Source organism: Phaseolus vulgaris, chromosome 6 (assembly GCF_000499845.2).
Source record: "Phaseolus vulgaris cultivar G19833 chromosome 6, P. vulgaris v2.0, whole genome shotgun sequence".
Lineage (NCBI taxonomy): Eukaryota > Viridiplantae > Streptophyta > Magnoliopsida > Fabales > Fabaceae > Phaseolus > Phaseolus vulgaris.
Window position 1 is genome coordinate 20,991,290 of NC_023754.2, and position 16,314 is coordinate 21,007,603.

The following is a 16,314-nucleotide window of genomic DNA, read 5'->3' on the forward strand; positions in this document are numbered from 1 at the left end:
TCATAGTCTTCGTGTTTATTATTCAAATATAATACTCACATTTAAATGACTTATCATTATTATTTGCAAGTTTGATTTATTATTATGATAATGAATAAATATCATTTGAAGAACATTAGTATTTTAACATAGCATAGGTATTCTTCCTTCCAAGTTTCATAAACAAAGCGGTCTATTTTGGATCTATCTTAAAAAGAAAAAAATTGATTTGATATTAGTTTTTTTTTCTCATTTTCGTTCTACAACTTTTTTTAATAATAAAATATTGTTTTTTAATAAAAAAAATTATTAACAAAAAGTAAACTTTAAACCTAATTCAATTCTACAAAATCAATTTCTAATATAAGGTTTGTACCCATTTATATAGTATGTGAGATCTCTAATAAATATAAATAAAATTTTAAATAAATAATAATATATTCAATTGTCAAATGAATTGAATCTTATCTAAAGATGTCAACCTATTATTGTTCATTTTGAAATGATTGTCTCATAGTGTGCAAATTTGTGTATGAATTTACTAAAAAACACATCTATGACATTAAAATTTATGATAATCAAAGAAAAATTATACTTTGACAACTGAGAGTATATAAATGATTGTCCCATAGTGTGCAAATTTGTGTATGAATTTACTAGAAAACACATATATGACATTAAAATCTATGATAATCAAAGAAAAATTATACTTTGACAACCGAGAGTATTATACACGACTCCTGATGTAAGAGTTTTAACAAAATAAGAAATATAATAAATGATAAATTTATAATTAAATGATATAAAAATATAATTAAAATATGTATATAAAAATAAAAATAATATTTTTATTTTGATAAAAACATAATTAACCTTATTTATTAATTTTTAATATTAAATATAATTATATATAAATAGTAAAAATAAAAAATATGGATACATATACAATATCATAAATTCAGTAATTCTAAATTGAATTGAATTAATTTTAATTATATCTGTTTAATCTCAATGTAAATAATTTTGAGTTATATTTTGCAAAATAATATTAAAATATATTTAAAATAACATGTTTATTAGATATTTATTAAATAAATAAAATTTAAGTTTAATTTAACTTTATAAAATTGAGATTTATATTTATATATATTATAGTTTAATTTGTTAATATTATATCTATATATTTATCATGTAGATTTATATTTATAAAAATAAATTATAAATTTATATTATTAATATAAATGTGAAAATAATTATATTATTTATTTAATTTTAATATTAAATATAAATATCTATAAATAATAAAACTAAAAAAATTGGATAGCGGAAGCGTCTATATAATAAATGTACAATGAATAAATATATATACCTTAGAATTAATGCTTATTTTTATTAAATTTAGTAGATTCTTATCCGTTTGGCATTCCTGTGTGCTCTAGGTTTAGTGACGATAGAATAACTTAATTTAACTGTGTAAAGTGGATTATATTGGTGATATTGCTATATTTTAAAATATTTATATTACAGATATAAATGTTTTTCTATTACAAGTACGGAATGTTAGTTTTTTTTAGTAGAAAACTAAAATTTAGATAAGATACTTTTCAACATAAAAATAAGAGATGTTGAGGATTTATTTTTGGATCGGTTTAATGCTCAAACCGAAGCATAAAAAACCGAAATCGTGCCTGGTACCGGTTCGAGAGGGCGCTCTTAAACGGGGGCGTTTTGGTCTCATAAAATAAGGCGGCCACCGCAGCCGCCCGTACATTAAACGGCAACACAGATCTCCATCTCTTGTTGATTTTTATCATATTTTTTTCCCTCTCTCTCGTCGTTCCCGAACCGGGCCGAACCGAGCCGGAAATATGGGAGTGCCAGCGTTTTACCGGTGGCTCGCGGATCGGTACCCGCTTTCGATCGTCGACGTCGTGGAGGAGGATGCCGGCGGCGCTGTTGATGTTTCTAAACCTAATCCCAATGGCATGGAGTTCGACAACTTGTACTTGGACATGAACGGCATCATTCACCCCTGTTTTCACCCTGACGGCAAGGTACCTGCATGCTTCGCTTCTCCTCCTAGTTTCGTTCAATCCATTATTCGGTTTTCGCGACTCCGAAATATTGCAACCGATTGACCTGTTATTCTGTTAATTGCATTAATGTCTTCTTCATTGGTTAAAAAAAATAGTAGATAACCTAATAGAAATGACCAAAGGAGCGGAGAATTACGGTAGTGAACTTCTGAGATTTATGCTTCAACTTCAAATTTCAAGTCTTCGTATGGATTGATGTTGAGGTCATATGTTCGTCAATTGATTGTTGAAAACTTGTTTTAGAATTTGTTGCATTTAGAGGCTCTGTAAACTGAGCTCCTGGAGGCATCATGCATGGTCATATGAGCAGGGTGAAACCTTATAGAAAGTTGACTAGACTATGACGATTGGGATCTGTAGTTTCTTTATTGTGTCTAAACGAAAGTGCTTTTTGTGAATTCACATTTCTATTCTGTGAAGTGCTCGTTGTTGATTAATCTTTAAAATGCAGCCCGCACCTGCTACCTATGAGGATGTATTCAAAATAATGTTTGACTACATTGACCATCTATTTTCATTGGTTCGCCCAAGGAAGCTTCTTTTTCTCGCAATTGGTATGTAGTTTTTTCTCACCATTGCATTTCTCATCAATGTAGTATTATGGAACACCAAGACATGCATTTGATTTGCTTATCATATTGGATAAGAATCCAAATCCAATATCAATGCATTAGTTCTTTGAGAGGCTGTAATTTTTTTGTTTGTAATGTTATGTTATTGTATGTCTGATTTGACTTTGATTCTCTTCCTCGTTCCAATCATTTTTTCCATATGTACTTTCCTTGCACCTTCAGACGGTGTTGCACCAAGAGCCAAAATGAATCAGCAACGAACCCGGCGTTTCCGAGCAGCAAAAGATGCAGCTGAGGCTGTAAGAACACGGACATACTCCTATTTACAATGATCTCCTGCTATTTCTATAACAAAAATTGAGTTACATTGTGATGTTGTAGGCAGCTGAAAAGGAAAGACTCAGGGAAGAATTTGAGGGTGAGATGGAACTCTTGTCTTCTAAAGACAAGCCTGAGACTTATGACTCAAATGTCATTACCCCTGGCACTCCATTTATGGCAGTGTTGTCAGTGGCTCTTCAGTATTATATACAGACTAGATTAAATTACAACCCTGGCTGGCAAAATACAAAGGTTGACCTTATGCTATTTATTCTTTGCACCCTTGATCTTTTCAACATTGCACATTCCTTCCTTGAGGATTAATCCTGTTTATTTTCTTTTCTCATATTGTATATATCTTGTTTTCAGAATATTGTCTCTATATATTTATTTATGGAGCTAAATTGGGTATTTTTTTTAAGGTTATACTTTCTGATTCAAATGTTCCTGGTGAGGGAGAACATAAAATAATGGAATACATACGATCACAGCGTAACCTTCCTGGATTTAATCCAAATACTCGTCACTGTTTGTATGGATTGGTGAGTTTTTGTCTGATTTAGAAAATTTCATTTTATCCAATCCTTAGTTTTTAAATGGTGATGTCATTGATATGATCATTAATTCAGGATGCTGATTTGATTATGTTGGCCTTAGCCACACATGAGGTTCATTTCTCAATATTGAGGGAGGTTAGTTTGCAGTATACAAACTGTCTAGGTGATTTTAGATCATTGATCCCGATAGATTGCCTTGATGATTAATTACATGAGTGAACAGGTAATCACTTTCCCTGGACAACAAGACAAGTGTTTTCAGTGTGGGCAAGTTGGCCATTTTGCAGCTGAATGTCGTGGTAAGCCAGGTGAGAAAGCTGAGGACTGGAATCCAGTTGATGATACCCCAGTTCACAAGAAGAAATATCAGGTTCAATATTGTAATCCAGCATGTTAGGCTGAATATTCATTCTTCTTTTCTGCTGATTTTTCGTTTGAAACTAAAACCTTGCATGTACAGTTTCTTAACATCTGGGTGCTGCGTGATTATTTGCAATATGACATGGAGATCCCCAACCCTCCTTTTGAGATTGACTTTGAACGCATAGTGGATGATTTTGTATTTCTATGCTTCTTTGTTGGCAATGACTTTCTTCCTCATATGCCAACATTAGAGATACGTGAGGTAAGCATTTGGAAGGCACAATGTTATATTGAGGTGTAGCTTGAAACAAAAAGTATGCCAGTGCTATATGCTTCTAGTTTTTTGTAAATATTTTTTTGGTTAAACATGCTTAACTTATGCACTTTACCTGCATATATACCTCTTCTCTTTAATAATCTTTTTACTGTTTCAGGGAGCTGTGAACTTATTGATGCATATTTACAGAAAGGAATTCACTGCCATGGGTGGTTATCTTACTGAAGCGGGTGAGGTAAGTTTTTTTTTTCTGAAATTCAGTTAAGTTGTGTCTGTCATTTTTTTATGTGTTGTTCTGGTATGTGACGTGATCATTTTTAGCATTGATCTTCCTTCAACTGATTGTCTTATCTATTAAGTCATCTATCTGGAGTTTTTTGGTTCTTAAATTAGTGTTGTAATATGAATATCATTGAATATTCCAGGTTTTCTTAGAGAGAGTAGAACATTTTATTCAGTCTGTTGCTGTTCACGAAGATCAAATATTTCAGAAACGAGTTCGCATTCAACAGGTATTGTTATTTCTATGTATTGACTATCCCTCTTTGGAATGGATAATTATTATGGATTCTTAAACTTCTGAACACTTGGGAGTTTTGAACTAGTCAAGTTCAATAATAGCCATATCTGCTTATTTTCATGATTATGTACTTTAAGATGGGATAGCTTGCTTGATGCATTGTAAGAAAGTTCTTCTGTGAATGTTGATGTGGAAAAATCTTCATTTCACACCATTCCATTTTGCATTTATTTTGTTGGCCTATTTTTACTATTTAAAATTTCTAACTGAGAGATCATAATTTTATTTCCTCATCCATGATTTTTGTTTCCTATTTGAATTGACTTGAAGTTAAGTTATTTGGGAAGATGACTTAACACATTTCTAAATGACGCTGTTTTATATCATTTAAAGTCATATTGAGTATATATGGAGGAACTTTGGCTTCTACCCAAATTAAATAATTATAAAAGGGGTTTAAACTGTATCTGAAGCAGCATTTGATCTTGCTGTATCATACTTTGGTGGGAACATAGTTGTTCTCTAATTTTCCGTTGAACATAGGAAATGACTGTTAAGTAGAGTTCATGGATGAGCAGATATTTGTCAGGATGTACAGAATTTTCAGGTACCTTTATCCAATAAAGTTCTAAAGGACAACTCCTTAAGCCTTGTTCCATTGTTCTAGGTATTGTGTTTCCCCTTTAGCACGTGACTCTCAACCTGGGTGGTTACTTGTTACCCACCTGCAAGTTCACAAGTCAATGCCAACATGTTACTATTGTATTTGTTTGTTTCCTTTTCTCTCATTCTACTGTTTTGAAATGATTTCTGACGTGGGTTGTGTTGTGACATTAGACTTTACATCCGGGAGATGTGATTCACAAATGTGTTTGATTAATTTCTGATATGATGATGACAATTGGTATATATATATATATATATATATATATATATATATATATATTCTCTTTAATGTGGTTTTGAAGTTTACTTCCTGATATACACTACTTTTGATTTGATTTTTTTAAGGCTACAGAAATTAATGAACTGATGAAAGCTAGGGCAAGAGGAGAAATGCCTGAAGAACCACGGGCATCAGTTTCAGACAAGGTTCAGTAACTATTTATTTCTTGAATTTTAAGCATTTGGCTTGAATTTAGTATTTTTTACTGACTTTTTAAACTTATGTTTGGGAACCTCACTGACTTTTCTGGACCCGAAACCACAGTAATTCTAGTGGCTTCCAAACATACATTGAGGGTAGCATGTCTGTGGGTTGTGATGGGTGATTAGTTTTTACATAGAATTATTATAATCAGACTTGTCTTCTGACTGATAACTTACTGAGTTGTATGGTTCTGTCTTTGTGGAAGGCTTTCCAAGTTACCATAATTCCAGCTCAGAACTCAATATGCTGGGCTTGCTGTAAAATCACACCTTTTTAAGAATTTAAATTAAGGTCTGACTCAATCTCACAAACTTATGAGATAAGGATTGACCAAGTTTTATAGGCTCTATTTTCATTTCTCTAGGGCAATGCAACTACTCTGTGAGACTAAACACCCCTCAAAGCTTCAATTAAAGCTTCCCCCCAAAGTGGTCAATATTAAGGTGGCTTTCCAATAGCAACTTTTGTGTGATTAAACGTTTGCTGGGATGTATGTCATTTTGTGATTGAATTTTTGGTTCGTCTGCTTATGTGTGAATGAAGTCTGGGCGGATTGCTTCTGCAATTGCTAGCTTCCTCCATTTCTGTTGTCTGGTGGTTTGTGGTTGTGCAGAATTTTTTTTCTGCCCAGCTGGTCTGTGTGTGGCATGGTGCTTATAAAATTCTTGTTAGGAAGCCTTGTAAAGCTTGTAGTAACTCTAAGATTCTAAAATAGTAGTTATGAATGTTATTTTGGTCTTGTTTTTCTCGTGTTAGTTTTGTATGTACACATATATTCTTCTATATAATTAATAATTTTATATATAACAGGTACCTCTTTTGTTCTATCCTATAGGGTCTACTACTTTGACAACTTTGGGAAGTAAGGCTGCAGTGTTTGAAATTACTTGCAGTTTGCGTTGTTGCATTTATAACTAACCAGTTGAGGGGAATTCTGATAAATTTTAGTAGCCATGTCGTAGGGTTTATACTTACACGCTGTAGGTAGTGCCTGAAACAACTTCAATGCGTTCTCTTTTAGTGGGGGAACTACTGATGAGAACGATCACTTTCACAACTAGAATTTTTCTTTTTTAAATTAAATGTTTCTTTTGTTTGTTGTAAGTTGCTAAAAGATCTTGGATCTTAGGAGTTGTGTATTTGATTTTGGTCTGATACAATTCATATCAAGAGTGATCCCTAAATGGGAAACTTGGCCTATGTCGGACCACATGAAATCCAATATTATGTGAATTTTAATTAACTACATAGTGTTTGTTATTTTTTCAGGTTAATTTAGGAGAGCCTGGATACAAGGAAAGGTATTATGCAGAAAAATTTGGTGCATTGGATCTGGAGGAGATTGACAAAATCAAGAAAGATACAGTATGTGCTGTCAGTATTCTTGGCATTATTTGTTGTGACCTTCCTTACTATACACAGTCATGGTTTATAATGGAAAATTTTAAAAATTCAATGCCTAAGAAAGTTTTTCAGTGCGAAAACTTTTAAGTAACATACTATTGACAATAACATATTTCACTTTCAGAAACTCCTTAAATGAGCTTATAACGACCTGCTTACTTTTTCAAATTGTTTTCTATTTTCATGGTTAATTACAAACATGTTGCCATATTTTCACATGATTTCCTGTTTTTTGGATTTCTTTTTTCGCATTTTCATATATAAACTTTTTATAAAGGAAACAAAGTGAAAAGAAGGTGGCATTTTTGTAAGTAGAAGTGAAAACAGAAATAAAAAGTAGAAAACAATTTTGTCAAACCAAAGAACACCAAAACTACTCCTTTTCTTTTTAAATGATACGCTAGGCTCATACTGTTACAATTTTATTTTTAAATGAGATGTTAGGCACATGCCATTTATGTGTCTTGAAATCTTGATGTTATTATCAGTCTGTGTTTCACAAAAAGAGGTTGTTTGCTACTGCAGTTCCTCAATATGTTATGTTCATGAGGGGACAAGGGTCTCACACCCTTGAATATTTGTCCCCATGAATTGCTTGGGTGGTGTGTTGGATTTAATTTGTTTTTTTCTCCTTGTTGATGGCCATTTTTACCCAACCCTTATAATTTATGGTTTTCATAGAAGATAGCTGATAGTCTTGGTCTTCCTTGTAGGTCTTGAAATATGTAGAAGGCCTTTGTTGGGTTTGTCGGTATTACTACCAGGGTGTCTGCTCATGGCAATGGTTAGTTGTTCTTTTACTAGTTAATATCTTATATTTGAACCTATTCCTGCTATTTTCTGTTAGTAGATTGATAATCTGGCTTAATTGTGGCCTCTATGGGATCTGCCTTAGTTTCAGCTCCAAGGGTGGTGCTTAACCCCACGTCGACATGATATATGACTTAACTAAAAGCTTATTAAGCTTGGATAATCCTCACCTTACATGCAGAGTTTTATTGGGTTTTAGTTAGGCCTTATCCCAAATTCTAAGAATTTAGTGCGTGATATTATACTGTAATCAGTTTGGTGAAAAACTTACTTTTAAACTCATACTGAGAAAATATACCCACCCTTGGCCTGATCCCTTAAATGATGGAGTGTCTGTATTTAGTAGAATGTGTACTATATAGGTTCTGCATATCACCCTTATATAGTCTCTTGATAGACTCAGTGGAGAAAATTTCCTATGGTACTATTACTTAAGTGCAACTTCCTATACACTGCTAACCATGACTTCTAAATGCATTTTATCATGCAATACATGAACATACTATTTCCTAAGTAATTAAATATCATTGTTTTAAACTTTTTATTAGTAAAATTTTGTTTGTTTAGGTAAACATTTAATTGTAGTGCACCCAAAGCAATGTTTGTACCACTGTCCTTTCATACGCAGTTTTAGTAGAATGGAGGCTTGGTCATCGTTTTGTTGTGTGACAACGATTCCTCATTGTGAATTACACTATCTTGTGTTCCTTCTCGGCACTGTGGGTAGATGATCCGAAAGTTTTATTGGTTGATTATTTTCTTTCTTAATTGTATTGTACTAATATACTTTGGTGTGGCTTGAAGAATGCTTTCCTTCAGATATGTTCTTTTAGCAAGTTTTCCTACATCTTTATATTTTGTCGGAACCTTGTATTGTTACTCAGAGCTATTGAGTTTCATTAAATTGTGTTATCACTCCCAAGATATTTGCTAGCAAGAACTTCTAATCATGATTTTGTAAAGAATTATTAATATATAATATGGACTGAAGGACTTTAGAGCTGGGATACTTGCTTTTTTATGTTTGAGTGGCTTTAAGATGATTCAAAAAAACTTGAAACCCCTTCAGTTTGGTTGAAATTATCATCCCATTAATATTGTTCAATTTTTGTCCTTATTGTTTGTTCATTCAGGTACTACCCATACCATTATGCTCCTTTTGCTTCTGATCTTAAAGATCTAGCTGATCTGGAAATAACTTTTTTCTTGGGAGAACCATTTAAACCATTTGATCAACTAATGGGGACCCTACCTGCATCAAGGTTTCTTCATCTTTCCTGTCATTAGATCTATCATATCATGCATCCTGTGCTGATGCTTGTTAAGTTCTTTTTACAGTTCAAGTGCACTGCCTAAAAAGTACAGGGAGTTGATGACTGATCCTTCATCACCAATTCTTCAGTTCTACCCTGCTGGTGAGCTCACCTGATTGTTAGTGACTTATTCTGCTCTATCTCAAAGAGTTTCTAGAATTACTTGTTTTGCTTTTTTGACAGATTTTGAGATTGATATGAATGGCAAACGATTTGCATGGCAGGTAATATAGTTTATGTTGTCGTCTCTGAATTAATTTTTTATTAATATTAATGCTTTATAATAAAGTGCGGGTTAAGTTTACTTTTGCATTTTTTCAGGGTGTTGCCAAGTTGCCATTCATTGAAGAAAAAAAATTGCTTTCTGCCACAAGCAAGCTTGAAGACACATTAACGGTCAGGAATTGTTTTTTATTTTTACTTTTCTAGTCTATTACGTTTGTGACTAACTGTAAAAGATTAATGGTCCAAAAATTTTGGACTTGAAATTGCATCAAAGAATGAATAGTCTAAGAAGTTGATTGTTAAGTGATAAGTTAACCCTTTCTTAGTACTGTTCCTTTGCACAATTATCCCTGACACTTTGTTGTGCATCTTCTGAGATCTGTTGGTTTCAGCTGGAGCACTTTTAACTTTATATTTTTTACCTGAGGAAGTTTTGCTTCTGGGTGCTTGATTTCATTCAGACTTTTTATGTGCAGGGGGAGGAAAAGTTCCGAAATAGTGAGATGCTTGATCTGCTTTATGTCAGCAGAGCGCATAAGTTGGCTCCACATATCTTGTCATATTACCAATATTCTTGTCAATTGTCTCTGCATGATAGAACTCCTTTACCTATTGACCCAAGTGCTAGGTTAGTGAATATGGTTTGGTAATAGTCACCAGTCAAAATCATAAATATGTTTGGTAATTGTCTTGGAATCTTTGTTAGCAGTGATGGTATGAATGGACACCTCTGGTGGTATGAAAGAAATGAGCTCAGAACCATTGTATCCTCTCCCGTCAAGGGATTGCAAGACATTGAGTTTAATCAAGTTTTGTAAGTTTTGTCCTTTACACTTTTCTGATACTTAAAACCAATGGACGAACTCATGTTGAGTGTTTCAAATTTCAGAAATGTTACTTATCTTAATCCTCGTAAACATAGACATATTCCAAGACCTCCCGATGGCGTACTAATGCCCAAAAAGGTTGGTATTATGATTTTTCTTAGCATTCGACATTTTCAAGGACGGAGTTTCATGATTCATTTATTTAGGTTTGTGTGGGGTTGGGGCTTGTTGAATGAATTAATGTGGATTTTATTTTTAGACTATTACTGTAGCTTGACTGCCATAACTCCTTTTTAACTTATTTCAATAAGCTTTTTGCTCTGGCTTATGGATTAGCCTTTTTATCATTAAACAAATGCTTAATTAAGCTTTTATCCGAACACACCTTAAATGTTATTACGTCTCATTTACTTTTACATTGGTTATGTTTGCAGATATTAAAAGCCATTGATATTAAACCTTTTCCTGTGTTATGGCACGAAGAAAATAGTGGTCGGCGTCATGGCAGAGAAAGGTTAGAATCTATTCCTCCTGACTTGTAATTAAATTGGTGTAGTATAATTTTACATATTATTTATGTCTGGATAAATAAACCCCGCTGCTAGTGACATTTAAAGTTCAATGTGGTTGTGGTACTGGTATTACTCGCTGCCGTATGTGGGCAATTTTTTTAGGAAATTATCAATATTTACTTTAAGCAATTGTCTTATGGAGAATTAGAAAATTCCATATTGAGTTGACAAGTTCTCGATGCCATTTAAATTAAGCACGTGAAGTTTTCCATGCCTGAAATATGGTCTTTATGCGAGTGTTAAAATAGAAATTTGTTAGAGCTCTTACCTTTCTTGTGTGATGCATGCGACAGACCACAGCTACATGGAGCAATGGCTGGGCCTCAACTGGGAGAAGCAGCACATCGTCTTGTGAAGAACTCCCTTAATATTAAACCAAATAACGCACCATATGGATTCCCTGAGCAGCTTCCAGGCCATCATGCAATGAACAGGGGGCTGAGATCAGCTGGACCCTCTGGACCTGGGAAACATTATGCTGAGGACACAAGTGGCTATTACGGACATCATTACAATCACCAGGGCATGATAACTAGACCTAGATATCCAGTCTCATCCAATGGTGGACATAATGACAAACAGAATTTTAGGATACAGGATAGGTCACAGCATCATGAACAGCAGTACTACAACGGGAGAACTGGGTTCTATACTTTGACAATGGAGGAAGGCCCAAGACCAAGGCCACATGCAGTGCCTCCACCAAAGACACCTGTGGTGATGTTATCGAGGCCACCCAATTCAGGGCCAACAACTAATCTACAACAGCAATTTTTGGGTCCTCCTATACCGCCTCCAAAATGGATTACTAGAGCACCAGATACGAACGGAATATATGCTAGGCATCAAGAAGTTGCAATTGGAGGAGCTTATGATAATAAGCAGATGAAGAAGGTGTACCAAGTTAGAAGTCGGCAACCCCAAGATATGCCAGAGTACGGTAATCAATAGTGATTGTTGTGGAGTTTATTTGCCTTGTCACCCAAGTGCCCTCTTCCATTCCTTGGGCTGTTCCTCAAATTGGTGCTCATCCCTACGGAAATCATTTACCATCAAAATGCAAATGCAATAGGCAGACAAATGCTTCTTATCAAAGCTTTGGTTTGGATAACACTCAAGTAAATCTGCTGCTGTGAAGGTGCTACAGCCTGCAAAGAATTGCGACCTGGCTTCCCTAGACACGGGCACTTGGAAAGGTGGGCAAGCTATAGTATATTCACAATATTCTTGCTTTTCAAACTCTAAACAAATACTCAAATATTGTAAAAACTTGTAATTGCTATGAGTAGGGTAGCATGTATAAATCCCGCTGCGCTCAGTGGCACTTGTATTATCATGTACAACACCCCACTTTAATAGACAATCGTAAATTTGTAGTTTAAAAATCAGATTTTAAAATATTATGAGTTAAAAATGCTATACTGTAAAATTTGTCAATCAATTAAAAAAAATTGTGATTTAGAGTGTAATTGTGGTAAAAGTTGGTAGATTCAGGAGTTATGATGATTTATGATTGGATTAGAGTATAAAATAACTTTATATTATTCTGAGTGTTATCTATTTTTTCAGTGAAGTCAATAGACGATAGTCTAATTGGATTGACTTTAACACCAGCTCAACGATTTCTGAAGAAGGAATTTGGCCGACCAAGTTTATTTCGTTTTTGTTGAAGTATTAAAAATTTACATGTATAACACTCTGGTTATAATGTTAAAATTAAATTAGAGACTAGGCTTGATCTTTTCTATAAAAATCAATTTAGGATATCTTATGTATTAATTTTTTACACATAACTATCTTCGATTATGAAGGGTTTTCCTTAGTTCCGTACATGATAAGTAGAATACACAAATGTGCTTTTTTTAATATGAAACTTCGTATTATTTAAAAAACATTTTGAAAACTTTATTTTCACTATTCACGTGCCTGTAAATAAAAAAAATGTTAAAAATGAGAAAGATTAAAGGAATTGAAAAAGTAAAGAGTGTCATAAATAACACGGGATATATTGAAAAAATAAAACACAAAATTTAAGACAAATCTATTATCACTAACTAAATACAGTGATTTTAAGTATCCCGATAAATTAGTTCTTGGACTCAATTTTTAGATTTTTATTAATAAAATTATTTCAAATTTATCTTTAGTTCTGTTGTGTTCTAGTAGCAACCATTCTCTGATCGCGATGTGGACTCGGAAGCACAAAACATTGTAGTCCTTTCCAGTGTCTTTATATAAGAAGATAAAGTTATATGAATAAGAATCATCAAGGACAAATATTTATAGTTGTCTAGAATTATCAAATTGAACGATTAACAGAAAATTGATACAATGATGCCTGAAAAAGTAATTAACTGAAAAAACGTTTACGATGCTTGATATATCATAAAAGAAAAACCCTGCAAGTACCCATAAAAACTACACATACTCCTTGTGATGATGTATGTGTTGTATGCCTCAATAGCATCTAAGAAGGAAGTAATAACACTTTACACCTTTTAAGATGATCTGATAAGAAAGTGGTGTTCAATTGATACAATAGGAATTGTATAACTCATCCAAAGCGAGAAAAGCTTGGGCTAGCTTGCACCCAAAACAATAGCAAAGAAAGAGGAAGAGCACATTCTTAGTAGTGAGTAGTGACTACATACATACATACATTCACATAACCCTTCATCTATAAATACATAATCCAATCCAATCCAACATAACCCTTCTTCATAGAAAAAAAAAAGTTACCTTAGGCGGTTGAAGAGAAACTATTGTAGGAAGTAACCACTCAAAAAGAGCGCGAAGAACAACAACAAAGTGCCGTATATAAGGATGGTCTTCTGACCCGAGGTCAGGGAATTTCCCCCGAGTCCATATTGTTGGTTCTGCGCAAACCCTGCGATCTGAACGCTCTTGCTCTCAAAGAAACTCTGTGCGGCCCCGCACGTCGGACACCGCCAATCGTCTGGAAGCTTCTCGAACTGGAACCCCGGGGGAAGCGGATACGAAGGATCGCCCACCGCCTCGTCGTATTTATACCCGCACGACCGGCACTCGAAGATGCCAGTGTTCAGAACCGCGAATTTCTCCTCCAGCCGCCGCGAGTCCAAGTTCTCTGCTACTGGTTCCGGCGCCGGCGTGGGCGTCGGCGTGGGCGCGGTGTCTTCCTTTGAGACGTCGATGGAGTTAACGGTGAGTTTTCGGGGTTTGGAGAAGGATTTGGCGAAGAGAGAAGGAAGAGAATGAGGTTTGTGTTTGGATTTGAGGGAGAAGGTTGAGAAATGGAGAGAGAAAGGTGGTGGTGGAGTTACACAAGCCATTGTTAGTTGAAAGGTAGAGCCAGCCGTGAGCGACGGTTGGTTCTTCTGTGGAGGAGAAGACGAGAATAACCATAGTATATGCCCTTCCTCTTGGATAAGGTATGCATTCTTTTCTATTTTTTTTAATTATCTTCTAATTTTCCTCTTCTTCCTTCCAATAATATTACTCTCTCTGGGCTTCTTGCTGATAAAAAAAAAAAACTCTCTCTGGGCTTCTTCTCAGCTTCTTCTCATCACTTTAATTTCGGTCGCCTCTTTCTTCCTGCACTCCCCAATTTCTTCCTCCACCCCCTCATTCAACCTAACTATTACGAGAGACTAAAATCATATTTTAAATTTTTAAATTTAAAGAAATATATTGTTTTATTAATCCTGTTAAGACTGATCAACAAGCCAACGATTATATAATTGCCATGATTTTTTTCTCGAAATTAAACTTTTTTATTAAAGCATCAATATTTTTGTTCTCGAACGGGTTTAGGACCTAGAACGATTTCTCCTGTTTCTATCTTCGGTCGGTCATCGATGTTTCAAGCTTTCTGTTTCGTCTTTCTTCACTCGGTTGTTTGGTTTCACAGGCAGGGATGATATCGGTAGAAGGCACTCCAACGTTTTAGCACTCGGATGTCAGAGTACTGTAGATAATGACGTACCTACTATTTATATTACCTTAATGAGTCAAATTAGGAGGTTGATTCATGTTTAAAATTATATTAAATAATCTTTAATTATGAATTAATCCTGTTGACTTAGCCGTCATCAATTGTCAAGGAGTTTGCGTAAACTTCTTTTACATTCAAAATTGATAATTCTTTCCCAGTTTTTTTAGTATTTTTCCCTTTGGCCACATGATTGGCATCATTACTTGTTATTATTGTTTGGTGAAGTGAGTCTGTGCGATGAAAAATCTTTGCCGAAAAGAAATAGTGGCCAAGGGATGAATTAATCATTGCGTGAATTTCAGCAAACAACCTTCTTCTTTTGCTTTTTCACCTATTTTTCTCACAGAAAAGTTGGAAAGTTAATCAAACTCAACGGAATCATCCAGTCAGAACTAACGGATGCTTACCATTTCCAAACCATTTAAATAATGGCATGCCAACTACTACACCCAGAGCATTAATAATAATAATAATAATAAAATTATTGAAAGTTACAACGAAGATCGCATTGCGATGAAATTATGTGAAGAACACTTACTCATGTAATAATAATAATAATATTTTAACCGTTGTCTTGAAAACATTTATTATGTTTGTCCTAAAAGAATCTCAACAAATAAATAAATTTTACTTGTAAAATCAGAATCTACTTTAATTCCTCGTATCATTCAAAGAAAGCGCAGTTTGAACTCTGAAATTGACCTATTAATTACTTTAATCCCTAACGCTGGTCAAATCATTAATTGACAACTAAATTAATGTTCACCAAATTCAAGGGTTAACAGTTGTATGAAAGATGAATTTGATATTAAGGTGATTTCCATTGCTTTAATTTACTGTTTATAGATTTCATTATGGTACAGTATTTTACAATTTTTCCTTTAAACAGTATTTGTTTCTAGTAATGTATAAGTGGATGTTTTTTCAATTTTCATTAAGATTTTTGGAGAAGTGCAGATGGAAGGAAGAGTCGGGTCCTTTCAAATATGTAAAGATGAGAGGTGATCCAAGTAAATATAACTATTTTACATAAATATCTTGTTAATTTTAATTTTGAAATCTCATTGACATGTTAAAACTTTGAAATCTCAAAGTATAACTTAAGACAATCGATCGATCGATTTTTATGTCTATGTAAAATATCCACAATCGATTTTGTTCTCTTTGGTATTATTGAGAATCGATTCTCCTTGCATTTGAATTGCATAGAAAATTCGATTATTTTAATGTGTTTCTTCTTTTATTAGTTTTTTTAATTTTTAAAAATTTATATTTATATTTTTTATTTATTTTTCAGGTTAGATCTTGGTGGTTAGAGTTGTGTAGTTGAAACCTAAAAAAATAATATTTGATAG

At 33.8% G+C, this 16,314-nt stretch overlaps 2 protein-coding genes across 2 annotated transcripts; one reads left to right on the top strand and one right to left on the bottom strand.

The window, feature by feature from the left end:
* Positions 1–1,554: 1,554 nt before the first annotated feature.
* On the top strand, positions 1,555–12,371 carry LOC137831773 (5'-3' exoribonuclease 4-like). Its single transcript, XM_068639581.1, has 22 exons — positions 1,555–2,033; positions 2,527–2,629; positions 2,870–2,946; positions 3,029–3,220; positions 3,391–3,510; positions 3,598–3,660; positions 3,749–3,895; positions 3,986–4,150; positions 4,323–4,400; positions 4,591–4,677; positions 5,697–5,777; positions 7,105–7,200; positions 7,953–8,023; positions 9,183–9,311; positions 9,388–9,464; positions 9,546–9,586; positions 9,684–9,758; positions 10,064–10,215; positions 10,297–10,401; positions 10,477–10,552; positions 10,849–10,928; positions 11,280–12,371. The coding sequence occupies exons 1-22, from the start codon at positions 1,848–1,850 to the stop codon at positions 11,935–11,937; spliced, it is 2,859 nt and encodes a 952-aa protein (XP_068495682.1). The 5' UTR covers positions 1,555–1,847; the 3' UTR covers positions 11,938–12,371.
* Positions 12,372–13,465: 1,094 nt separating this feature from the next.
* Positions 13,466–14,424, bottom strand: LOC137831775 (uncharacterized). The gene has a single exon (XM_068639584.1). The coding sequence runs from the start codon at positions 14,295–14,297 to the stop codon at positions 13,746–13,748; it is 552 nt and encodes a 183-aa protein (XP_068495685.1). The 5' UTR covers positions 14,298–14,424; the 3' UTR covers positions 13,466–13,745.
* Positions 14,425–16,314: the final 1,890 nt, after the last annotated feature.